The 27,907-nt window shown below is 43.8% G+C and overlaps 1 protein-coding gene across 8 annotated transcripts in view; it reads left to right on the top strand.

The window, feature by feature from the left end:
* Positions 1-27,907, top strand: part of LOC121537004 (unconventional myosin-Ib-like) — a 128,716-nt gene that overhangs the window by 27,670 nt on the left and 73,139 nt on the right. For all 8 annotated transcript variants that reach the window (XM_045206693.1, XM_045206699.1, XM_045206696.1 and 5 more), the window contains exon 3: positions 8,040-8,155. In XM_045206693.1, the coding sequence (XP_045062628.1) occupies positions 8,040-8,155 (116 nt within the window). The remainder of the gene's footprint in view (positions 1-8,039; positions 8,156-27,907) is intronic.

The raw sequence follows: 27,907 nt of genomic DNA, 5'->3' as shown, positions 1-27,907 counted from the left end.
TGCAACGTATTTTAAATGATTTCAAATAATATTTGAACCCAGGTCTGGAATAGAGAGGCTGGATGAGGGCTCTGTCTCATGGCTCTGAACCTGGCTTCTCCCAGAAACCACTGCCTATCTGTGGGTTGGCATCTCCAGACATCAGCCTCTATGATTATGGCTCTGGTTCTCTCCTCGCTGCTGACTAGGACAGAGCCAAGTCAGAGCCCAGAGATTGATGTCACCACGCTCAACTATGATTGGCTGGCTACCTCAGCTTCGTGATATTGTAGTTAAATTCATATCGCTTCCTGTGTGCATATGTGTTGTTTGTGACATCTAAGCTGCCCTCAAATTTCTGTCAAGAACTGTAAACTCAGAACTGCTCAGTGCATGTGGTGACCCATGCGTTGTACAAAGTAGGTCCAAGATATAGGCCTATCAAGAGAACATTTATTGCAGCTACTCATCTGGATTAATGTGACAAGATTCAGACTAGATCTGCTACAATTTGGTTTATTGACTCTCAACAAAGATGTTAAGCTGCATGGATTTCCAGCAGTGCATCAGCTGAGCACTGAATGGAAACAGTCAGTCAGTAACATAGAGGGGGGTCTAAAGCATATGGTTGGTCTAAGTCAGTCTGTAATGTTGGAGCAAAATTGTTTTGTTAGTCTAATGCTGTGTAAATGCTTGAGTTGAATAATACTATTCAACTGGTAATTTTCCATTCTGTTCAGTAACCTCTTTACATACCGCACAGAGGAGTGATTTGTTACTGGCTGATTATCTTTAGGGACTAAAAGCCAGGCGGAAATCTAGTTTCCTCTATTTAGGCTTTAAATATCTTATCACTCCCCTATCTCAAATCAAATTGTATTTGTCAAATAGACCTTACAGTAAAATGCTTACTTACAAGCCCTTAACCAACAATGTAGTTTTAAGAAAAATAAGTGTTAAGTAAAAAATAGATAATTAAAGAAAATAAGAAAAATAACAAATAATTAATTAAAGAGCAGCAGTAAAATAACAGTAGTGAGGCTATATACAGGGGGTACAGAGTCAATGTGACGGGGCACAGGTTAGTCGAGGTAATATGTACATGTGGGTAGAGGTAAAGTGACTATGCATAGATAATAAACAGAGAGTAGCAGCAGTGTAAAAAGAGGGGGTGGGGGGACAATGCAAATAGTCCAGGTAGCCATTTGATTAGCTGTTCAGGAGTCTTATGGCTTGGGGGTGGAAGCTGTCAAGAAGCCTTTTGGACCTAGACTTGGCGCTCCGGTACCAGTCTATGACTAGGGTGGCTGGAGTCTTTGGCAATTTTTAGGGCCTTGCCCTGACACCGCCTGAAATAGAGGTCCTGGATGGCAGGAAGCTTGGCCCAAGTGATGTACTGGGCTGTACGCACTACCCTCTGTAGTGCCTTGCGGTCAGAGGCCGAGCAGTTGCCATACCAGGCGGTGATGCAACCAGTCAGGAAGCTCTCGAATGTGCAGCTGTATAACGTTTTGAGGATCTGAGGACCCATGCCAAATCTTTTCAGTCTCCTGAGCGGGAATAGGCTTTGTCGTGCCCTCTTCACGACTGTCTTGGTGTTTGGACCATGTTAGTTTGTTGGTGATGTTGACACCAAGGAACTTGAAGCTCTCAACCTGCTCCACTACAGCCCTGTCAATGAGAATGGGGGCGTGCTCGGTCCTCTTCTTTTTCCTGTAGTCCACAATCATCTCCTTTGTCTTGATCAGGTTGAAGGAGAGTTTGTTAACCTGGCACCACACTGCCAGGTCTCTGACCTCCTCCCTATAGGCTGTCTTATCGTTGTCGGTGATCAGGCCTACCACTGTTGTGTCATCGGCAAACTTAATGACTTAATCTTAGACACGTAGGCTGTGAGAACTGGTTAGAACATGTTCATGTTAGTACTATTCTTTTAAGGAAGTAGAGCCAATTGCCCCTTATCTCTTCAAATCAAATCAAATCAAATGTTATTGGCCACATGCGCCGAATACAACAGGTGTAGACATTACAGTGAAATGCTTACTTACAGCCCTTAACCAACAATGCATTTATTTTTTAATAAAAAAATTAAAATAAAACAACAACAAAAAAGTGTTGAGAAAGAAAGAGCAGAAGTAAAATAAAATAACAGTAGGGAGGCTATATATACAGGGGGGTACCGGTGCAGAGTCACCGCATTTGAGGGGTAAACAGCTCTTTGTGTAGATGAAATATATAAAGACTGTGCGACTTGTAAATAATTAAGTTACTCTCTGGCTTTATCCTGAGAGGGAACTTCCTGCCAATTGCTTGTATAAAACTCTTATAAACTGGAAAATGAGCTCTGCCTGATCCTTGGAACAAGTTTTTCCTCAACAGTAACGTGTGTGTGTGTGTGTGTGTGTGTGTGTGTGTGTGTGTGTGTATATATATGTGTGTGTGTATATATACACACACACTGTATATACAGTGGGGGGAAAAAGTATTTAGTCAGCCACCAATTGTGCAAGTTCTCCCACTTAAAAAGATGAGAGAGGCCTGTAATTTTCATCATAGGTACACGTCAACTATGACAGACAAATCGAGATTTTTTTTCTCCAGAAAATCACATTGTAGGATTTTTTATGAATTTATTTGCAAATTATGGTGGAAAATAAGTATTTGGTCACCTACAAACAAGCAAGATTTCTGGCTCTCACAGACCTGTAACTTCTTCTTTAAGAGGCTCCTCTGTCCTCCACTCGTTACCTGTATTAATGGCACCTGTTTGAACTTGTTATCAGTATAAAAGACACCTGTCCACAACCTCAAACAGTCACACTCCAAACTCCACTATGGCCAAGACCAAAGAGCTGTCAAAGGACACCAGAAACAAAATTGTAGACCTGCACCAGGCTGGGAAGACTGAATCTGCAATAGGTAAGCAGCTTGGTTTGAAGAAATCAACTGTGGGAGCAATTATTAGGAAATGGAAGACATACAAGACCACTGATAATCTCCCTCGATCTGGGGCTCCACGCAAGATCTCACCCCATGGGGTCAAAATGATCACAAGAACGGTGAGCAACAATCCCAGAACCACACAGGGGGACCTAGTGAATGACCTACAGAGAGCTGGGACCAAAGTAACAAAGCCTACCATCAGTAACACACTACGCCGCCAGGGACTCAAATCCTGCAGTGCCAGACGTGTCCCCCTGCTTAAGCCAGTACATGTCCAGGCCCGTCTGAAGTTTGCTAGAGTGCATTTGGATGATCCAGAAGAGGATTGGGAGAATGTCATATGGTCAGATGAAACCAAAATATAACTTTTTGGTAAAAACTCAACTCGTTGTGTTTGGAGGACAAAGAATGCTGAGTTGCATCCAAAGAACACCATACCTACTCTGAAGCATGGGGGTGGAAACATCATGCTTTGGGGCTGTTTTTCTGCAATGGGACCAGGACGACTGATCCGTGTAAAGGAAAGAATGAATGGGGCCATGTATCGTGAGATTTTGAGTGAAAACCTCCTTCCATCAGCAAGGGCATTGAAGATGAAACGTGGCTGGGTCTTTCAGCATGACAATGATCCCAAACACACCACCCGGGCAACGAAGGAGTGGCTTCGTAAGAAGCATTTCAAGGTCCTGGAGTGGCCTAGCCAGTCTCCAGATCTCAACCCCATAGAAAATCTTTGGAGGGAGTTTAAAGTCCGTGTTGCCCAGCGACAGCCCCAAAACATCACTGCTCTAGAGGAGATCTGCATGGAGGAATGGGCCAAAATACCAGCAACAGTGTGTGAAAACCTTGTGAAGACTTACAGAAAACGTTTGACCTGTGTCATTGCCAACAAACGGTATATAACAAAGTATTGAGAAACTTTTGTTATTGACCAAATACTTGTTTTCCACCATAATTTGCAAATAAATTCATAAAAAATCTCATTTTTCTCATTTTGTCTGTCATAGTTGACGTGTACCTATGATGAAAATTACAGGCCTCTCTCATCTTTTTAAGTGGGAGAACTTGCACAATTGGTGGCTGACTAAATACTTTTTTTCCCCACTGTACATACAAACGTATGTGGACACCCCTTCAAATTAGTGAATTCAGCTATTTTAGCCACACCCATTGCTGACAGGTGTATGAAATTGAACACACATCCATGCAATCTCCATAGACAAACATTGGCAGAGTGGCATTACTGAAGAGCTCGTGACTTTCAACGTGGCACCGTCATAGATCACCTTTCCAACAAGTCAGTTTGTCAAATTTCTGCCCTGCTAGAGCTGCCCTGGTCAACTTTAAGTGTTGTTATTGTGAAGTGGAAACATCTAGGAGCAACAATGGCTCAGCCGCGATGTATATACTGTATTCTATACTATTCTACTGTATCTTAGTCCATGCCGCTCTGACATCGCTTGTCCATATATGTATACATTCTTAATTCATTCCTTACTTAGATTTGTGTGGATTGGGTATATGTTGTGAAATTGTTAGATAATACTTTTTAGATATTAGAAGCACAAGCATTTCGCTACACCCGCAATAACATCTGCTAAACACGTGTATGTGACCAATAAAATGTGATTTGATTTAAGGTGTGGCAGGTCATAAGGGATGGTGATATCAAACCATTTTAAGGGTTGATAGCAGAGTTTGGCCTGAATGATATGGAATTTCTACCCTATTTGCAGCTCAAATCAATAATACAATTTATTTCTCAAAGGGTATTTATGTGGGATCTAAAAGTGTGATAGACAACAAAGAGAGGGGTGCTGATAATGGGAAGGAATGGTTTCCGCCTTATACAAGCTTGTTGGTCTCTCCCCCCCAAACAGCAACATCCTTACTCGGTTACGTTGGGAACAGGACTTTGGTGCATCTCTGACCGCAGTACAGTGCGATGCAATACGGAAAAACACAAATTAATCAAATTAAGGTTTTGCATAGGGCTTATATTATACCTCACAGGTTGAAAAAAATGAATCAAAGCCTTTCAGATTTGTGGTGTTATGTCTGCGGTGAGGTTGGTACACTCTAATGCATCTGTTATGGAAATGTCCAGCTGTCAAAAGATTTTGGACCGAGGTAGATGATATGTTGTCTGGAATTTTGAATGTATGTATTCCACTTTGTCCTGTAGTGTGCCTGTTAGGAAGTAGGTTGGACAATATCCAACCTAGAACCACGCAACGCATCATTGCATTGGCCTTCCTGCCAGTCAAACGAACAATACTTATGAATTGGAAAGAGCGTAATGCGCAATGCTACGGCATTGGAAATTTGGTTAAGGAAATTCATGGATTTATTGACTATGGAACAAGCGGCGTCGGCCCTTCAGGACTATGACAATGGTCTAGAGGGTCTCTGGGACATTATAGGAACATATGTATATCAAAAAGCATAGCCTAATATATGAACTGTCTGTATTTGTTTGTGAACCCCCCCAGGCTTGACTCGTACCACCAAACTTTACAGTTGGCGCTATGCATTGGGGCAGGTAGTATCTTTGCCACTTCACATGAAAACTCAAGTAGTGGATTATCTATTTTACAGTGGAACTTGAGCTAATACCATAATGATGATATGGAGATCAAATTGCTATCTTCTGTTACAATTTGGTCCTCTAACCACTCCCAGCCGCCTACTATTCTCCCATTTGTATAACCCCATGACAATGGTTATCTTGCATTGTAAGACAAGTAATACAAATAAACATCAGGAACACCTAATCCACCCTTGCTTCTTGGTTTCTTATCTTTACACAATAAGCCAGAAAAGAAACTACGTATCTCTTTAAACCAGTACTGAGGGAACTGAAGTGGTATAGCTGACATAAGGAACGAGAGTCTAGGGAGTATGTTCATCTTTATTGCCTCTGCTCTACCCCGTAGTGATAAAGGTAGTACAGTAATAATAACATTTGGGTGGTGCCTTCCACCTCCACTGACCAGGAGTGGTTTTAAAAGCTGACTGGCTGGCTGCAGCCTAGGTTTAGCCACGAATCCCTACAGGCCCATTAGGTGAGTGTCCCTAGTACATGTTCAAATCGAATCAAATTTTATTTGTCACGTACACGTGTTTAGCAGATGTTATTGCGGGTGTAGCGGAATGCTTGTAATGGTGTCAGTTGTTTTCATTCATGAGGTGAATCTTGCTGGGTCTTTTCGTTCCTTACCGGTTGTCATGCCAACCACCCAGTGTTAGGCTATCACATGACACCCTGCCCACAACATCAACCTCCATGGATTTGTTTTCCTGAGATTTAGAAGAAAATATCTATATATATATATTTTTTTTAACCTATGACTCCTCCCCTTCTGATGTCATCCATCTATTTTGATGAGCCAAGTCAAACAGACACATTTAAATGTCAGTTTAGGCATGACATTTCCTCTGTGTTGACCATACACAACCCCTTGAAAAGGTCTTGCTGTTTTAGCTTAGATCTAATGGGAATGTTGTTAGACTGTGATGTCTGGATTATAATGCTTAGTTTGTAATGAGGAAGTATTTTCTTTTACTGTTTGGAACTTGTAATTACAAAGTCCTGCAAGGAGACGTTTCCCCTTCCTCTGTAATTTACTCAGCACTGTCTAACTTTCATCCTCAACTTGAAAGAACTAGCTTTGAAATGGCCCTTTTTTTTATATGGGCGATCACGACTACACACTGATATAATGGGACAAACAGTGATCTGGTTACTATTATTATTGACTCTGGCGTTCAGTTAGGATCAATGGTCCATGTGGTTGGAAAGCCCCTGTTTTCTTTGCCATAAAACACCATTGGTCCCTCATTCATTATATGGATATCATTTTTTACACTAAGCATTCTCTTCTCTTAAGTCCTGATAATGATCTCTACTGTATATCCCTTCAGTCCCATTGTAGCACAATTATCTGAGGTATTCAGGGGGAGAAGGGAGTGTACATGCAGAGAGAGAGAGAGAGACACTTAATGGTCCTGTACACATCTGATGGCCGTCTAGCAGTGACCCTACCAACCCAGTGTTTGCTTTTATTCTGCACACTCCAATATCTTGTCCGTCCTCGCCTCGGCTTCTCCAAAGAGTCGATTTTGCCTCCTATGGACTTTCTGACAATAGGCAGTGGGAGGTGGTGTTGCCATGGAAAAGGTCTGGCTCTCCTGTTCTGAGTGGGTTATATAACTTCATTATAACAGAGAGAGTGGAGAGGATCAGGAGTTGTTTAGAACCACCTGAAAATGCAGTGTGGTCCTCTTCTATCTCAATGTAAGGTTTACAGTTTGACTGATTACTTGGAGCTCTTTCAGAAATTACAGCCTGTCGTCACACTCTGCAGTAATAAATGGAGCCCAGGAAAGATGCCAAATGTGAAGTTATTATGTATAATTTTCTTAACATACTCTAAGCAGCAATTACAAAGTACATAATGTTTTTCTCAAGCATAATTTACAGAAATAAGATGTACTGTACATAGAGATTGACCCGGCTGCGCCAAGCTGACCCATTTTCTTTGTTACCAAATCTCAGTTTCAATGACTTGAGTGCAGTGTCTTTGATATCAGTCATCACTATTGGAGATGTAGTCTCATCCCCTCTCCTCGTGCCCACCACCCTCCACTCCTAGATTCCTCTATCTACCAGACTCCCCTGTGACACCCACGGGGAGAAGTGTTGTTCTCTCAACAGAAGTGTTGTTCTCCTGCCGCCGCTCCGCATCCCAGGATTCCACAAATTTTTCCTTTGTTTTTACGTCTCCCGTGCCGATGCTCTTTCCACTCATCTCTGCCTCCCGCATGCCTGAACAATGCAGCAGGATAGCTGGGAAGAGCTGAGGATGCAAAAATGAAACTCCTCTCACCTCAGTGCTTCCCTGAGAGCAGAGCAGAGCTGAGCATGTTATCACTTTCAGACATCACAGCAGTATGCCCTACCTTAGAGAAATTCTCTGAACACTAGTCAATCCATCACACCCTGATGTCTCTCACTCTACTCTCTATCGCTGTCTCTCTGCAGACTTACCTAGGCAGTGGAGTGATATCTAATGTCTAATAATCATACCCTGGTATCTTGTTCCCTCTCTCTGCAGACGTACATTGGCAGTGTGGTGATCTCCATTAACCCCTACAGGTCTCTGCCCATCTACACACCACAGAAGGTGGAGGAGTATCGCAACAGGAACTTCTATGAGCTCAGCCCACACATGTGAGTGCCTGGCCTAGGTCCTTCCTCCACCTCCACCCTATCGTTGTGTAGAGCCATCTACCTCCACCCCACTGCTGGCATGTTGTTGTGTAGGATGCGTCTTTTTGTCCAAGTTGAGGCCACAGGCAACAAAGGCACCCTGTTTATAAATGCCTGATGTTTCAGGCAAAATGTCAAACACACAAGTGAACAGTATTGATTAGCGCACACAATCAGAAACATTTGAGCCCAGCAGACAGTGCACATCTCGGCCAGTAGGTTGGCGGAGAGGTTTTTGTTTTGCCTCCTTTGAGTTCACTGTTCACAGTTTACTGTTCCCTTTGTGATTTCCAAGGACCAGTATGGTTTAACTAAAGTTCAACCAAATGAACCATTAATGAGATGGAGGACATGCTGTGCTGCTGTCCCACACATTAGACCTTATTTTGGGGTACAGACAGTTGAGTAGTGGGGGGCCTCTCCTCTCAGAAACCCTCCAGCGGGTGGCCATCTGCCTGTCCTTCCACAGCGGTGCCAGAGCCAGCCCAGAGGCCCTGCTGCACAGCTCTGCCATAGTAAAATAAAGTAGGGGCCCTGCTGGTCCTGCTGCTCTGACACGGTAAAACAAAGGCCAGCACTCGTCAATTAGCTTGCCTGCCTGCCTGCCTGCCGTCTCCCTGGCCTGGAGCAGACACTACACGGCTCTCTAAGAGAGGGGGGAGGGAAAGGGGGAGGGCAAAATAGAGGGAGGGAGTGGGGGAGAGACGGGGGAGAGAAATGAGAGAGAGAGGGGGAGGCCCCTTAGCTGTCCCAGTACTGACGGGCTCCTCACAGACAGAAAGACAGCCAGACAAATGGAAAGGATATTTTATTTACACTAGAGCTTACACTTCAAAGGGCCTGCTCCTGTTCCAGAACCCCCTCTTTCTCTTCACATGCGGTGACTCAGCAGACAGCAGGACAGTCAAACAGGACAGATGTGTCCAGCTGTTTATTTTGGCAAGCTCCTTCCTTAAAGGATGTTTTCCATTCTCTCTCCGTCTCCAGACCCACTGCTGTTCTGTTCACTGTCTTTCTCTCGCCTGCAGTTTCTCTTCCACCAGCGTTATCAGTCTTGTTTAATGGAAGTGCTCCAGTGAACAAATATATCCCTTTCCTCTCTAATGCTGATATCAGCCTTCAGTGCCCAGGGCCCTTATTGCTCTTGGATTTGGAGCTATGCAAGGGCCTGGGCTGATCCAGGGCATCTGTTTTGCCCATCATGGCACAGAAACAGAGCTCTCAGATGGGGAGAAAGTGATAACCAAGGCCATGGATTTATAGGCCCATGGGGCTCCGGGCTCAGCTTGAGACAATGCACCATTGCAGGTCATTATAGGGCCCATTGAACAGTTAAGAGGAGTTGGACAGTCAACGCTTCATTCCTCTTAGTAAACATTACAGCTTAAGTAGCAGTTGCCAGATGCAGACGCACACACACACACCAACCTGTTACAGTTTACACTGATCTTCGGTTTAAAGTTCGGTCTGTCATTATACGTACAATCAGTATCTGCCAGTGCCATGTCTGATCCTTTCCTACAGTACATTCTACATTCAAGGTTGCTACTCAGTGAGTTTTCAGCTCTCTTAAATCCTTTCAGATAGACAGGTTATGTTGAAAGATGCCAATCTAGGCTTAGATGGTTATCCGTATCTGCTAGGGGCAGATCCAGGTGACACGACATGCATGTTAAACGCTGACTCAACGTTTCTGAATGAACTGTAACTTCTATATCACTTGCTAGTCAGACATAGTTTCTTGTTCATAGTCAAGAGTTATAACATTAGAAGTGGATGAATGTAAACCAACAAATCTCACCTGATGCTAAACCGTTAGCCAACAGGAATACATACGGTAAACACAGCTGAACAAAGCAACAGAACCACTGCTCTCCTAGGATGCGTCACAAATTGTGCTCTATTCCCAATGTAGAGCCCCATGGGTCCTGGTCAAAAGTAGTACACTATGTAGGGAATAGGGTGCCATTTGGGACACAACCCTTAGTTGGGTTTCAGCATAAAGGATTAGTTCCTCTTTAATTGGGGGCCTTCTCAGAGTGGTCCTGAAGTGGCTGTCTGTCATGGCCCAAACCAAACGCTCCATAACATCTTAATCTTCTTGTCCCTGTCAGGCCATCTGGACTTGTCGTTTTGTCTTTGTTTTGCTGACTGACCACCAGCTCTGTGTAACATGAGACTACTGAGTCCAGACCACTGCCACATGTTAAACCTGTCTGTCACTCTGTCTCACCACGACTGAAAACTATGAGGAAATACCATATTCAGGGCTGAACATGACTGGAGAAGTCAGTCACTGCTACAGCTCAGTGTTACTTGAGATTCTGTATGACAATTTTGGAAGTAATTGAGGATCATGATTCACAAACAATATGACTTCATCGGATGCTCCACCATTTTGCTTCCTTAGATGCGATCTTAAGTTCAAATCACAATTTTCAGAGGCAGAGACAATGCAGTCACAGAAGGATGATGTGAATGATCAACATGCTTGTATTTTATGAAGTAAAAAAAAACATCCCCAAAGGCAGCTGGAGATGGTAATCTGTGGTGGGAAAACCGATTTGAGTAGAACATTAACGTGTATTTGCCTTAGCTTAGCTGGTATTCAAAACAGAGCAGACAAATATGTATCACTGCAGGCCATGGAGTTTGCAGACCGGGAGGTTTGACCTTGAGTTAATGATCTTTCTATATAACTTAAGTTATGCAAGCTATGTGATAGAAATATGATGTTGATACTGCATGAGGAAAAGCACATCATATTCCTACTCAAAGATGCTTTATGAATAAGGCCAAGTAGTACTTAAGCCACTATTTGGGATGGTGTTGATTTTAATCTACAGCCATTTCCCTCGATTACCATTATCAGATCTACGAGTGACAAAAGACAACAGTGTGGGCTTGCTATATGACTAAGTGGAGAGTTGGATCAGCCCAACAGGACGGGATAGGCAGTGGGTATTAATGCAGCTTGTAGACATCTTGGTAGAGAGGAAAGCGTCATTGTGTGGTCGTCCCAAATGGCACCCTATTCCCTATATCGCACACTACATTTGCCCCGGTCAAAATTAGTACACTTTATAGAGATTAGGGTCCCATTTGGGATGCAGTTTTGACTAGTTAGTTTCAATAGATGAATGAGCCGCTCCTTCAGAAAACCCTGTTTATTTTACCACACTAAACTGTGCTTTCAAAGGTCACCCGAGCAGTAAAACAACCTGATTTAAATGAAAGATAAGTAAATGTTTATCTTAGCAAGATCTCCGAACATTCAGGTCTGCTCAGCCAAGTGGTCTTTTATGCCTACGACCCATTGCCGCTTTGGGTATTTACAGTGTGCAAAAAGAACACGCACACACACACACACACACACACACACACACACACATAGTGTTTTCATACAAAACTAAACACTCCAAAATGTTAACAAAAAGGAGTTTACTATTTAACGGTTTTCGCTACGGACAAACATCCTGATATATAATCGTGATTTTATAATCGTGACTATATGAATGATAAGAAGCCGTTAGTTAATTCATCCATGCATGGTTTGATCCTACTGTCTAAAGGATTACCCTGACTCACTCCTCAATGGATTGATGCTCACTTAAAGGGTTATAACATTTATAGAGCTGACATAATGTAATCCCAAAACTACTATATTTCCTATGTTTCCCACAACTCAAATTATTCAGGGAAGAACCCGCCCACATCCAATATAATAAATATTTAAAAAAATAATGACATACAATAGCAATGTGTTCATTCATAAACTTTGCTCTTTCCAAACCAATGCTCTTTTTTTATTCATGCCAGAAATGGTTCCTGTTTCCCATTTTTCATTATTGTTTGTGGGTTTGGAAGCTGATCCCCCGGGGCTGGGGCCATTTAGGCTGTCTGATTGGTTAGGCTAGCCTAAAGGGGATCAGTGTTAGGCTTTAATTAAGTAACACAGGGAGGTCCTCTGGTCCTTTCCTTCTAACCTCTCTTCTCCACTCTTCTCCCCTCTTCTGCTCCCCTCCGAACCCTAAGGGCTCAGACACTCCAGTAACGTTTGCTGGCCTAGAGTACTGAGCACCTCCTAGAGTACTGAGCACCTCCTGAATGTAATTTGCAAACCGAGTACGCACCGATTTTAGTAGTAGAATCATGTGAAAAATGTTGGCAGTCAGACATCTACAGCGGGTGGTCCCTAAAACAGCGTACTGAATGATCGGCAGATGAACGCTAGATCCACATTCGGTGCGATGTGTGTGTGAGCCTTAAGCATCCTCCTCTCCTCTCTGATTCCATCTTCTGCTCCCCTCTCCCTCAAAATCCTCCTAACCCCTCCTCTCCCTCATCTCCTCTAGTTGATCCTCATTAGAGACTTAAACACCCTAAAACCATCAGTAGGAACAAGACTGATGGGCAGATCACAGCTTAGCCATGCAGGGTCGAGGGTCCTGTTCATTAGGGCACACAGAAACGACAGCAAGTGTTTCTTATACCACTTTTCTTCAGTTTCGTGGCTAATGAACACGACCCAGTTGGCACTGTGGGGAAAAACAGGCGTGCATTTCAGTGCCAGTGTTTCAGTTCCACTCATCTAAAAAATATTAACATTTTGCTACGGTTTTATACTGTGTCCACCAGAGGAATGGAAGGAGCAGTTAAAGTCATAAACTAAATAAACAGAGGCTGTTGCATAGAAATAAAACTGTCTATGGGTTGTTGTATAGTCTGCTCACTCTAGCTAGTGAGGAGGAGCAAGCCAAGGCCCTAGCCTGAGACTGTTAAGACTATAGGCCCCCTCAAGCTCCACAGACAGGAGGTGTCTCCAGCTGTGTGGCCTGGGGTTTAACAGGCTGTGAGCTGCTGTATGGTGCTAATGACCAGGGTCGGCCATCCTAGACCATCCTAGACCTTCAGTTTTATGACCAGTCCTGTGGTTGTCCAAGGAGGGGTAAAGTAGAGGAAGTTACAGGCAGTTTATTAGTCTCCCTTCAATGCACACAGTGTCTAGGGATTCAGATGTGGTTCAATGAGGCCAACATGCAAAGCACACTGTTATGGATTTTAGACAACGTTTTTTCCATGCCCATGCCTGTTTTGAATGGGATGGTTTTGTGAAAACACATACAATCATCTGTTCTAGCTCAGTTTGGCTTGGTTTGCTCTGTCCTGCTCGAACTGTAAGCATTTTCCAGCTGGATTATTGTTCTATTTGAGTTTTAATATTACACACGTGATTAGGCAATAAGGCTTGACTGTTTAACTTCATGGCGTTCCATAATGACTGGTGATATATTGAGGTTTCTGTCCGTTATTAAAGCCTGGATCGCTGCATGTTTGCTGCTGTGGTTTCAATAGAAGAACCAAGCCCATCACTGTCATTTTATAATGGCCGGACTAGCTGCCTGCTCTGCTTTTAGGAAATACCCTGTCTGTGCGAAGTTGGCTGGAAATATTTATCACTGTTTCATGTAGCTCAGCTGGTAGAGCACGGCGCTTGTAACGCCAGGGTAGTGGGTTCGATCCCCCACTAAATTTAGTATTTGGTAGCATTGCCTTTAAATGGTTTAACTTGGGTCAAATGTTTCGAGTAGCCTTCCACAAGCTTCCCACAATAAGTTGGGTGAATTTTGGCCCATTCCTCCTGACAGAGCTGGTGTAACTGAGTCAGGTTTGTAGGCCTCCTTGCTCGCACACGCTTTTTCAGTTCTGCCCACACATTTTCTATAGGATTGAGGTCAGGGCTTTGTGATGGCCACTCCAATACCTTGACTTTGTTGTCCTTAAGCCATTTTGCCACAACTTTGGAAGTATGCTTGGGGTCATTGTCCATTTGGAAGACCCATTTGCGACCAAGCTTTAACTTCCTGACTGAGGTCTTGAGATGTTGCTTCAATATATCCACATAATTTTCATTCCTCATGATGCCATCTATTTTGTGAAGTGCACCAGTCCCTCCTGCAGCAAAGCACCCCCACAGCATGATGCTGCCACGCCCGTGCTTCACGGTTGGGATGGTGGTCTTCAGCTTGCAAGCAAACCCTTTTTCCTCCAAACATAACCATGGTCATTACAAACAGTTCTATTTTTGTTTCATCAGACCAGGGGACATTTCTCCAAAAAGTACGATCTTTGTCCCCATGTGCAGTTGCAAACCGTAGTCTGGCTTTTTTATGGTGGTTTTGGAGCAGTGGCTTCTTCCTTGCTGAGCGGCCTTTCAGGTAATGTCGATATATGACTTGTTTTACTGTGGATATAGATACTTTTGTACCTGTTTCCTCCAGCATCTTCACAAGGTCCTTTGCTGTTGTTCTGGGATTGATTTGCACTTTTCGCACCAAAGTACGTTCATCTCTAGGAGACAGAACGCGTCTCATTCCTAGGCGGTATGACGGCTGCGTGGTCCCATGGTGTTTATACTTGCGTACTATTGTTTGTACAGATGAACATGTTACCTTCAGGCATTTGGAAATTGCTCCCAAGGATCAACCAGAGGTCTACAATATTTTTTCTGAGGTCTTGGCTGATTTCTTTTGATTTTCCCATGATGTCAAGCAAAGAGGCACTTAGTTTGAAGGTAGGCCTTGAAATACATCCACAGGTACACCTCCAATTGACTCAAATGATGTAAATGAGCCTATCAGAAGCTTCTAAAGCCATGACATCATTTTCTGGAATTTTCCAAGCTGTTTAAAGGCACAGTCAACTTAGTATATGTAAACTTCTGACCCACTGGAATTGTGATACAGTGAAATAATCTGTCTGTAAACAATTGTTGGAAAAATTACTTGTGTCATGCACAAAGTAGATGTCCTAACCAACTTGCCAAAACTATAGTTTGTTAACAAGAAATTTGTGGAGTGGTTGAAAAACGATTTTTAATGACTCCAACCTAAGTGTATGTAAACTTCCGACTTCAACTGTATGTATGTTTTTTTATAATCTTTGAGAACTAACAATCACCAAAATAAAACCTAGACAGTCGGGGAGAATAGAGAATGTCATAAAAAGTTGCATATTCTTGGATGTGTTATTCATGTTCAATATGGTTTTATGGGAAACTCTTTAACACCCAGTAGGAACAGGCTATCTGCCAAATATAAAAGGAAGTTTATCATCTAAGGTGACTTATTGACAGACAGTTTAAAATGGTGGAAGAAACATTCTATACTGAACAAAAATATAAACACAACAATTTCAACGATTTTACTGAGTTACAGTTCATATAAGGAAATCAGTCAATTGAAATAAATAAATTAGGCCCTACTCTATGGATTTCACATGACTGGGCAGGGGTGCAGCCATGAGTGGTTCTTGGAGGGCATTGGCCCACCCACTTTTCAGCCAGGCCCCCCCACTGGTGACCCAGGCCAAGCCAATCAAAATGATTTTTTTCCCCCACAAAAGGGCTTTATCACAGACAGAAATACTCCTTACCTCCCCCCTCAGACAATCCCGCAGGTGAAGAAGCCAGAAGTGGAGGTCCTGAGCTGGCGTTGTTACACGTGGTCTGCGGTTGTGAGGCCGGTTGGACGTACTGCCAAAATCTCTAAAACGATGTTGGAGGCAGCTTATTGTAGAGAAATGAACATTCAATTCTCTGGCAACAACTCTGGTGGATATTCCTGCAGTCAGCACGCTCCCTCAAAACTTGAGACATCTGTGGCATTGTGTTGTGTGACAAAACTGCACATTTTAAAGTGGCCTTTTATTATCCCCAGCACAAGGTGCACCTGTGTAATGATCATGTTGTTTAATCAGCTTCTTGATATGCTACACCTGTCAGGTGGATGGAGTATCTTGGCAAAGGAGAAATGCTCACTAACAGGGATGTAAACACACCAGGGCCTGGCCCCTGGGAGGGAAGGGGCCCTAGGAGGGTACTATTAAAGGCTGCAGCTGTGCTCCCGGCCTGGACCTACTCTAATGGGTTAATTATCTCTTATTGGGTTCCACTGTCATCAGAGCCCATTACAGGGTAGAGCAGTGATCTCACTCTGTATTGTCCTTACCAGACCACACCACAGACCAGAAGGCATTTATTTACGTAGCCCTCCTCCTCCCTCGGCTACCCAATGGCAAATGTTGTGTGTCTATTTTAATGAGCCCTTGTATATTAAAAGGCAGGTATTGCCCCTTCAACACTCATCATGGTCTTATAGAGTAATGGATTAATCAGGCATCAATCCTGCAGTGGCCTTGCAGATGGTGTGTCCTGTGTTTTGTATTTTCTCAGTGGTGTCCAGGCAGCCAGCCAGCCAGGCACAGATTGCGCTGGGCTGGTACAGTGGCTCCTGGGGAGTATGGTGTGGGGCTGGGGCCTGGATGGTGGGGGTGGGGCCTGGGGAGTGTGGGGGGCGGGGTTGTACAGCAGGCAGGGCAGCTTAGTGTCTCCTGAGGGGATCATGTTACAGCTGTAGGAAATGAGGTAATGAGACCCTGGTGCCCTCTCATGGCCCACACAACCCCACTCTCCCCTCATGGTCCACACTAGGGGTGTGCCTAGTAGTCGGACAAAACAAGTATCGTAACGGATAGGGGCAATTTTCGAGCTAGGATTTTTTTGTAATTATCCGTGATTGCAAAAATATATATATATCTGGTGCCAGCACGCATCTTTCTAATGGCAGTCAGTCGTGCGATGTTCTACGTGGTCTAAATAACTCAACTTGCTGTCTGTAAAGAGAAAGGCGGGCTGTATGTTGATCCTGCTTCTCTGATTAGATAGAGTGAAGCTGGATTTCTCCGTCCACTCTCATCAATTTTCTTGCATGTTTTTGGTCAGATCATTTAGATTGCTGCTGCCTGCTACTATGATAAATCACATGGTGAAGACATTTGCGATCAAGCTATCAATGTGCATAATATCTATCAAGCGGGGCAAGGATAGGGAAAAAATATGAAATGCTGATGCGGATTCTGACTGAGTGACAGCAAACTTGGCTGCCCACTGCAAGTTGTGGACACACACACGCACACCCCTTCCGCGTGCTGCTCCTAATCTGCAGCTTTTGTGCGGGGAGGTATTTTACCAACATCTACTGTACTTAGGTATATTAAAACACTTACCTTTTTTCCGATCACACGTATCATCAGATCTGACTATCAACTGTCAATTTAAGGATACGATTATGAATACGAGTATGGCCATGTCGGAACACCCGTAGTCCACACAACCCCACTCTCCCCTCATGGCCCACACAACCCCGCTCTCCCCTCATGGCCCACACAACCCCACTCTCCCCTCATGGCCCACACAACCCCACTCTCCCCTCATGGCCCACACAATCTCACTCTCCCCTCATGGCCCACACAACCCCACTCTCCCCTCATGGTCCACACAATCCCACTCTCCCCTCATGGCCCACACAACCCCACTCTCCCCTCATGGGCCACACAACCCCACTCTCCCCTCATGGCCCACACAACCCCACTCTCCCCTCATGGCCCACACAATCCCACTCTCCCCTCATGGCCCACACAATCCCACTCTCCCCTCATGGCCCACACAATCTCACTCTCCCCTCATGGCCCACACAATCCCACTCTCCCCTCATGGCCCACACAATCTCACTCTCCCCTCATGGCCCACACAATCTCACTCTCCCCTCATGGCCCACACAACCCCACTCTCCCCTCATGGCCCACACAATCCCACTCTCCCCTCATGGCCCACACAACCCCACTCTCCCCTCATGGGCCACACAACCCCACTCTCCCCTCATGGCCCACACAACCCCACTCTCCCCTCATGGCCCACACAATCCCACTCTCCCCTCATGGCCCACACAATCCCACTCTCCCCTCATGGCCCACACAATCTCACTCTCCCCTCATGGCCCACACAATCCCACTCTCCCCTCATGGCCCACAAAACCCCACTCTCACCTCATGGCCCACACAATCCCACTCTCCCCTCATGGCCCACACAGCCCCGCTCTCCCCTCATGGCCCACACAGCCCCGCTCTCCCCTCATGGCCCACACAACCCCACTCTCCCTTATAACAACCACACGTATACACGCACACACACACACATACAGAGAGAGCGCCGCTCTATGCCATTCAGCTGAGGCCCCAGATCCAGCAGAGTATTCATTGGTCTACAGGGGTCGTCACAGTCGGCTGATGGACCAGAGAGGTCGCTCTGAATAGCAGCGTGGGACAGCATGGGGGTCTCTGGGATAGCAGTGACGTGGTAGTCTACTCCCTGGAATGTAGACAGAGTTTCTGACACAAGGGATAATACAGTGGCATTATTCATGTTGGAAATCTGATCCGGAAGTGGGATGGGAAAGGATGACTGAGTCCCAGAGAGCACAATGCATTAGCTAGCCCATTCTTCAGTGTTTGTCAAGGATCAATTAGTATTAATATATTTCTATCTTCATTGTGGATGATACCACATTGTTGGGGCCTGAGCCTGTCATTCATTTTCAACAAGGAAAGACAAAGACCAGTGTCAAACCTGTGTTACACCCAATATGGCATACTATACTTCCACTTGCAAAGTTGTGCTGCAGATTATGTCTCTCTACTCATATGGTTTAGTCTGCAGACGGCCTGGAGCAGATAGGATGTCCTGTCCTGGCCATGTTCTGGGAACACAACGCAACCTTCTGTCTGCTGGGTCGTGTTCAGTAGGCACAAAACAGATAAAAGCTGCTTACAAGAGGGATATAATATCTGAACTCGTGCAGTTAAGAAACTCTCATTTTCATTTTCTGTTGCAAAACGTTTTTCTACGGTGTGCCCTAATGAGCATTACTATTGAGTCTTGTCCCACTTCACTTCACCTCAGACCCAGTGAGCAGGTCCAGCCTCCTGCCAGGGGCCACAACCCAAGGCTGAGAGGGTTAGGATTTATCCCCGGATCTTAACTGGGATTCATGTTTTGATCTGAAAATGACAGGGTCACTGCATGCTGCTTCAGCCCATAATATGATTGCAGCCCACTGTGCCAGATATGGTGGAATGACATTAAACTAGCTGAGCCTTGCATGTATCAAGGTCTAGTTCTGATTCCTCCGCTTTTCATAGAGGAAGAAGTGTCCTATTGCAACTCTAACACCTGCCTATCTATAGTGGAGGACTTGCATACAGAGTGGCTTCAACCACATAAATGGCAAACCTTGCTAGTGACTGAAGCTATTGAAAGGAAGCTTTTGATTGACTGTTCTGCATTCCAACGATGATGATGACATACACCTCCATCAGAAATGGTTACTCCGATCCTGAAAGCCCTCTCAGGGAGGCCCGAAACAACATACGCTCCAGAGCGGAGGTTGGCAAAGCAGTGTTTTATGTGTGTGGAAGTAGGAGGTAGGGGAGGAGGTAGGAAGCAGAGGGAGTGAAGACTAACCAGTATTACACAGAGTACCACTCTTGAGCTCCCTCCCACACAGAGTACAGGGAGAAACACAGGGAGAGAGTGGGATGTTATATCAGCAGGTTCATTAAACTGGCGTGCCACCTACAGTAGATGAAAATCCTCCATAGCAGAGAAAGACCTCTTTATGAGAATCACTAGCCCTGTGTTATCATCTTGGTGTATGTCCTGGTCTGAATGAGGCATGGAGTGAAGTTAAATGTTTCTAGCAGGACTGTTGTACTGCATTGAGGCCAGGAGTTCAGACCTTTGTTTCTAACAAGACTGCGGTACTGTACTGTGGCCAGGGGTTCACAGTAGTGATGACCGAGAGAGCCAGAAATCTGGCCCACACCCTGGATAATAAGAACAGCTGCCTCGTCTAAGAGACCAAGTCAAACGCAGAGACACACAGGCATTTGTGCCAATTATTAATCTAAAATTATCCAGTTTTATCTAGAATTTTACTAGATAGTAATGGAGTCATGGTGATGTGCCATGGCGATGGGAAATCATTGTACTTTAGACCCTTAGCTTTGTTTGCTTTATCACTGTTGCAGGTAAATGAGCGCAGTGTCCAAAGGCCAATGAGGAAAAAGGATACTGATAATGTTAACCATTTTCCAGTAACAATACAGTGATAACACTCAAAAAGGTCATAGGAATGTCAGGTTTTTATCCTGTCCAATCAGCAGTTAGAACAGTCAGATGAGTGTTCCAAGAGGGAACAGGTGTGACCATAAAAAAGATACAGCCCTCCGTTCCGCTTTCATATGTTAACAGTACAGGCTACTATGGAGGCGAAGGAAACGCACACCTATTTAGGTGAGGTGCTGGCTAATGGAGTAGAACACTTGAAAAAGAAAAGGAGAGTCGCACACTCTAGGAGCTCAGATGCAATAATTTAATAACCTAATAACTCTGATGAAGACAGCTTGTCTGTCGAAACGTTGGTTATTAAATTATTGCATCTGAGCTCCTAGAGTGTGCAGCTCTCCTTTTCTTTTTCAACAGTACAGGCTACATCATTTGTTTGCGTTTCCAGACACTCTTAGAACAGTATAATTTTGTGAGGGGCTGTCCGTGTGGTGTGTGGCAGGTTTTTCTTGCAATGTGCTGAAAAAATACCTGGTTATGTTACCTTATGAGGTTCCAATAACATTATGTTATGGTGAATTTGCAGCCATCCATTCCATTTTATCCATCATACCTGGTTGAAGGCCTTTTATACACTTACCCACGTCATGAACTTTCCTCCATGTTGTGGATTTGACAAACATCAACAAACCGGTATGACAGCATTGAATCCAAGATGGTTTTACAGAACACCTGACCAGAAAGTCCATGTGCAACATGTATGTATTTGCTAGAGGGCACTTCTCGTGTATGTACTGTATGTAATTGTTGGCACTTGAAAATGCCATGTTGACTCAGGTGGGTAGAATTCTCCTACACTCTATTGTGTGTGTGTTGGTGTAATCCTGTATAGGTGAAGGTAGAGAGGGACGAGGGGGCAGCAGTGTTCCTAGCTGAGTAAGCCTGCCTCTAGCCTCCTCCCACCCCCACACCACACCACATCGTGCCCAGCCCAGACAATACAATGCAAATGTGATACCTTTGTACCTATGGTAATCGTTTCACAATCAACATCCTATATATGTGGATACCGACAAAGCCTAGGCTACAGACACGGAAAGGAACAGCCCTAGTCTCTCTAGTTTATGGCTCCCGAGAGAAATATGAGGAAAGAGACTCACACTCTGACTGGAAAATTATTCCAGGAAAATTATTCCATGGTTTATTGTACTCTTGCCACATAGTATTTAACCTCTACGGGATCGGTGTCCCGTATACGGGATGGTTGAGCTAACATGCGCTAATGTGATTAGCATGACTGTTGTAAGTAACAGCAAACTTTCCAGGACATAGACATGTCTTATATGGGCAGAAAGCTTACATTCTTGTTAATCTAACTGCACTGTCCAATTTACAGTAACTATTACAGCAACAACAACAAAAAAATGTATCATGGCAACTGGTTTGATACATTCACCTCTGAAAGTAAATAATGTACTTACGTTTCAGTAATCTTGCTCTGATTTGTCATCCTAAGGGTCCCAGAGATAAAATGTAGCATAGTTTTGTTTGATAAAATCAATTTTTATATTCAAATGTGGGAACTGGGTTCTACAGTTTGAACCCCTGCTGTCTCTGGCTCCACACCCACCCCGCACGGCCATCTAGATGTGTGAAAGTTAGTGTATAAGCTAATGATCCATCATGTATGACATTCCTGGGAGTGTGTAAACTTACATTTTGTATTACCATATCATTTTTGTATGTTCTCTATAGTTATGTACTTGAAAATGTATTAACTGACCAATTCGGCATATTTGGGCAGACTTGATACAAAATACTCCAGTATTGCAATGCTTCACTGGATCAATTGAAAACTTTGCGCACACACACTACAAAATCTAAATTGCGCCTAAACTGCAATATTATATTGTGGCCTTTCTCTTGCATTTCAAATAAGATTTTTTTGTTTGTATTATCTTTTACCAGATCTAATGTGTTATTCTCCTACATTAATTTCAGATTTCCACAAACTTCAAAGTGTTTCCTTTCAAATGGTATCAAGAATATGCATATCCTTGCTTCAGGTCCTGAGATACAGGCAGTCCGATCCTTAAGATGTTAAAAATTGGTTTATTCTGCCTCTGATAGACTGTTTGCGTTGGCATGGTGTGCATCGCAAATCTTCTGATGAAACGGATGCAATTTGTGGTGCTAGATGTCCTTCTCAAAGTGTTTATGAATATGGTGCATTAGAAGCAGAAATATTATCATAGTGAGAATTTCAAAGACCATATGCCAGTCAGATTACCCCATTGAGGCCCCAAAATCATCTCTGTGGCCGTCCATGATTTTTACTTTGGCTTTTACGTTGATTAATTGTTCATGTAAACTTTCATGGCGTCCCCGTTCTGGATAGGTTTTTTGGGGGGGTTGATTTATTTGACAATTTTAAACACAATACATCCTCACATGTGGATACAGTACAATGCCATTAAAATCATTGAGGATGACACAAAATGACCATTGTGGTCCTCATGGAAATACATGAAAACAAAATGTACACAAGATTATAACATGAAATCAAAATACATCTCAAATAATTTAATCAATAGGGAGGAAACTGTAAAAGGAATAAAATAGATGACCAAGTAACGTTCATTGATACAATTATACTTTCTTTAAGCCTGTGCAGTTTTAAAGCATTTTGGCCATAATCCATTTCTTAAGGTTTATCTTAAAATTCCCTAGCGTAGGGATGGATTTTATATGGTTTGGTACACCATTCCATTCCTCTGCAGCAGTGTTAAGGAAATAGTTTTTTCCAGCCATGCTCCTATAGCGCAGCGGTCTGATATTGGCTACACTGGCTCTGGTGTGATGGTTATGATAGTCTCTAATGAAATGTAAATAACCAGACCGGTAACTGGGAGCAAGGTCATGTATAACTTGAAAAAACATCAACAGTTTGATCTGCACCACCCGGAGATCAACTGGAAGCCAGTTCAGTTCCCTGAAATGATAAGGACCAATGTCTGTCCTAGGGCGTCTGCTAAATGACTAAAATGTAAAAATGAGTAGGAGCAGGTAGATTTCTGTTGTGGATTGATTAACCAGTGTTTTTGTGAAACCTCCCTATTCATTACCAAAACAATAATGTCCACCTGTATCTTTGTGTACCAAAATCAAGCACAATGGAGACAAATGGACAAGATTGATTTCAATTTAGCCAAGCTTGTTCCTTCCATGTCACCTTTGACAAACCATGAAGACTGCTTAAATTGCAGTACCTTAAACATCCATGTCATTCCTTTTCAAGGAGCTACTCCATTTAGTTTGAACTCTGACCTATGTTACTGTGTGGAGTCTAGGGTTGGGCGGTATCCAGATTTTCATACCTTCATACCGTTCCTGTACAATACTGTGGTATACAGTATTACAAAATAAAATAAATAAAAACATTGACGCACAAATACATTTAGGCAGCAGGGATCTTGATCCAGGAGATGATTGATTGTCTCTGCTGTAACCAAGAAACTTGATCTTGCAAGCGAGCCACTTGGTTAGCAAACCAAATGCATAGTAGCTAGCAAGTTAGCAAACCAATTGCGAGCTGGAGCCCTGAGCTGGAGATTTTCTTTTGGCCACATCTTTATTTGGCACATCTCACAGTGTACATTTTATTATAAGGCCTGTTTAAACCAACAAACTTTGTTTTTGCTCGTGGCTGGTATATTGGCAAATGCTACTCGTATTCATTCATCAAAGTGAGTCTTACACACCCATGGTGCCGACTACTGAAGAAAATCCACAGCTCTCAAGTTCATCATTGTTTTCGTTGTCTTTTTCAAACAAGAATTTGTCCCATTTTTCACCAGTAGCTTTACTTCACATTTCAACTTTAATATTTCACTGAGCAGTTGCATTGTTTTGGCACATGAGATTTAGAAAAAGTACCCAATCCCCCTACTCTCAACGATGTTCCTCTCAAGCCGCCTTACCCCTCCTCGTTTCCTGGCGTGGGGCTGAGTAAACAGTCACTCCCTCCTCGGTGTGGTGAGGAAGGGGGGAACATTAGACGGCTAGTCAGAGCCGCAATAACAGTGTCTGTAGTGTGATTTGAGCCCAGTGGCTGGCCCGCAGTAGGGATTCCGGGTCATGCACAGGCCACTGCTTCCTTGGAGACATGTCAAGTGGTACTTGTGCTATTTCAACAGGACATTATGTTGTACTATGCCTTTGTCCCCTCTAGAGTGCTGGGTTATGTATGTGTGTAGATAGAGGGCAATGGATGGTGTCTTGGGCTGTGCCCTTATTGTTTACTAGCCTAATGTGTAGAGTGTATTTAAGCAGATACCAGATTGTTAACCAAGTGCAGTGTATTATCAAACATAATTACATTTGAAGAGCACAACAGTTGTCTATTCAAGGAAAATGCTGAATGAATGAAAGAGGTTTTTCTTAATGTGTTTGGGTCTTGACTTTGCCTGATGCCCACACAGTCTCTCCCTGCTTCCTTGAAAGTTACAGTGAGGGAAAAAAGTATTTGATCCCCTGCTGATTTTGAACGTTTGCCCACTGTAAAAGAAATGATCAGTCTATAATTTTAATGGTAGGTTTATTTGAACAGTGACAGACAGAATAACAACAAAAAAATCCAGAAAAATGTATCTAAAATTTTTTATACATTTATTTGCATTTTAATGAGGGAAATAAGTATTTGATCCCCTCTCATTCAGAAAGATTTCTGGCTCCCAGGTGTCTTTTATACAGTTAACGAGCTGAGATTAGGAGCACACTCTTAAAGGGAGTGCTCCTAATCTCAGCTTGTTACCTGTATAAAAGACACCTGTCCACAGAAGCAATCAATCAATCAGATTCCAAAAACTCTCCACCATGGCCAACACCAAAGAGCTCTCCAAGGATGTCAGGGACAAGATTGTAGACATACACAAGGCTGGAATGGGCTACAAGACCATCGCCAAACAGTTTGGTGAGAAGGTGACAACAGTTGGTGTGATTATTCGCAAATGGAAGAAACACAAAAGACCTGTCAATCTCCCTCGGCCTGGGGCTCCATGTAAGCTCTCACCTCGTGGAGTTGCAATGATCATGAGAACGGTGAGGAATCAGCCCAGAATTACACGGGAGGATCTTGTCAATGATCTCAAGGCAGCTGGGACCATACTCACAAAGAAAACAATTGGTAACACACTACGCCGTGAAGGACTGAAATCCTGCAGCGCCCGCAAGGTCCCCCTGCTCAAGAAAGCACATATACAGGGCCGTCTGAAGTTTGCCAATGAACATCTGAATGATTCAGAGGAGGACTGGGTGAAAGTGTTGTGGTCAGATGAGACCAAAATCGAGCTCTTTGGCAACAACTCAACTCGCCGTGTTTGGAGGAGGAGGAGGAATGCTGCCTATGACCCCAAGAACACCATCCCCACAGTCAAACATGGAGGTGGAAACATGCTTTGGGGGTGTTTTTCTGCTAAGGGGACAGGACAACTTCACTGCATCAATGGGACGATGGACGGGGCCATGTACCGTCAAATCCTGGGTGAAAACCTCCTTCCCTCAGCCAGGGCATTGAAAATGGGCCGTGGATGGGTATTCCAGCATGACAATGACCCAAAATACACGGCCAAGGCAACAAAGGAGTGGCTCAAGAAGAAGCACATTAAGGTCCTGGAGTGGCCTAGCCAGTCCCAGACTTTAATCCCATAGAAAATCTGTGGAGGGAGCTGAAGGTTCGAGTTGCCAAACGTCAGCCTCGAAACCTTAATGACTTGGAGAAGATCTGCAAAGAGGAGTGGGACAAAATCCCTCCTGAGATGTGTGCAAACCTGGTGGCCAACTACAAGAAATCTCTGACCTCTGTGATTGCCAACAGGGTTTTGCCACCAAGTACTAAATCATGTTTTGCAGAGGGGTCAAATACTAATTTCCCTAATTAAAATGCAAATCAATTTATAAAATTTTTGACATGGATTTTTCAGGATGTTTTTGTTATTCTGTCTCTCACTGTTCAAATAAACCTACCATTAAAATTATAGACTGATAATGTCTTTGTCAGTGGGCAAACGTACAAAATCAGCAGGGGATCAAATACTTTTTTCCCTCACTGTATTTATGGTAGAGGGATGGATCCAAATTGTCTGACGTTCATCTCATTCAGTCAGCCTCAGTTTCTTTACCTTTTTAATTGTCAAATGTTGTTATATTGAGGACTGGCACTTTTTAATAAACTTTTCTAATCTTCATGTAGTATCTCCATGCTTGGGATAGAGGTGGCAGCTGTAGGATGAAGACAACAGGACCGAAGGAGTGAAGCTGATTAATCATGCAGGGCCAGGAGAGACATGTAAAAGCTTTAAAGCTACTGTAGCACTGTTGGAGCTAAAAACAGACCTGACTTATCCCTCTGTTTCCAACATCCTGTTGTGAGAGGGGTGTGTGTGTTTCTGGCCAAAGGAGATGATGGTGGGGTTCCCCTCAGAACACAAGCCAGTCACGCACACATGCTACCCCAGAGGCTACACACACTCCCAATTGTCTGTAGGTTATGGCTGTTAGCCAGGGGATTGACTGTCAAATCTCACCACTTAGAAAGCTGTCTATCACCCACTGAAGAGATGTATTATATTCTTTTGGGGGTCTGGGGCAGAATGAAATTAATCATCGGGTTTGTTCTATGACCAAATGCAACTCTAACTCAGTTAGCAAGGTTGATGTTTTACCCCTTTCGATGCTAGCCCTCACAAGTATATATCGAGGTTCCTCAAATAGCCTAGTGCTTTGACTCTTCTTGTTTTGATCTAGTATGGGGAAAAACGTCTGTTAGTCAGCATGGTACTTTCTCAAGGATCAAACCAACAGCTTTATATGTGGAAGGTTCTCTCACTAAATTGCAGTGCAGTTGATAAAATCAAAGCCAGGACCCCCTGAAAGTCTGAGGAGAAAAACACATTGATATAAGTAGCCAGTCTCCTTTGAGGATCCTCCTAACTACAATTGAGGTGCTTACATTTCTATTCACCCTGTTGCAGATTTTCCATGTGTTATCTACTATTCAAGTTTGATACTGCAGCATGTTACCCTCATAAATGTCCTTCTATCTAGATGATGATGGATGGAATGTGTTACAGTAGTCTCATAGTACGTAAAGCACTTGGAGCCTTGGGGAAAAGTGTTATATAAAAGTACTTAATTATTGATCCACTATTTATAGGCGTCCTGTGACGACATCCCCCTGCTGCATAAGTCATATTATTATCCTGCTGCTCTGGATGAATGACTAATGTCAAATGTAAATGTATGTAGCAGCCACATTGTCAGATACTCACATGGCCCTGTCAGATACTCACATGTGTCTGAACTGAAGAAAGACCCTGGCCCTGTTAGAGAGCACACCTCTTCCTGATAGTAGCCCTGTTTTTTTCCTTGTCCTTTTTCTGTTTATCCGCCTGGCTGCCAGCACCTGCATTTTGGGTAGGTTGTTCCGAGCTCCAGTAGCCTGTCGTGACTCTAGACCCATTGTGTTTGTGTGTGTCACGGCTAAGGCTGACACAGTGGTCACATTAATCATGCCACCTGGACCCATGGCTGGAGCAGGAAAGGGTAGCTTCCTCTGTGGCTCAATCAGTGCAAGACACGGATATCCTGGAACCTGCCCCTGGAGAGCCACTCGCTGGTCTGAGCTGGATGAGATCAGAGCCTGCTACTGTATGATCGAGCTTCCTACAAACTTGGCTAGCTGTTATTTGAAT

The sequence above is a fragment of the Coregonus clupeaformis genome, chromosome 23 (assembly GCF_020615455.1).
Source record: "Coregonus clupeaformis isolate EN_2021a chromosome 23, ASM2061545v1, whole genome shotgun sequence".
Taxonomy (NCBI): Eukaryota; Metazoa; Chordata; class Actinopteri; order Salmoniformes; family Salmonidae; genus Coregonus; species Coregonus clupeaformis.
The sequence above is the reverse complement of the archived record's forward strand: the minus strand, read 5'-3'. Positions and strand labels throughout refer to the sequence as shown.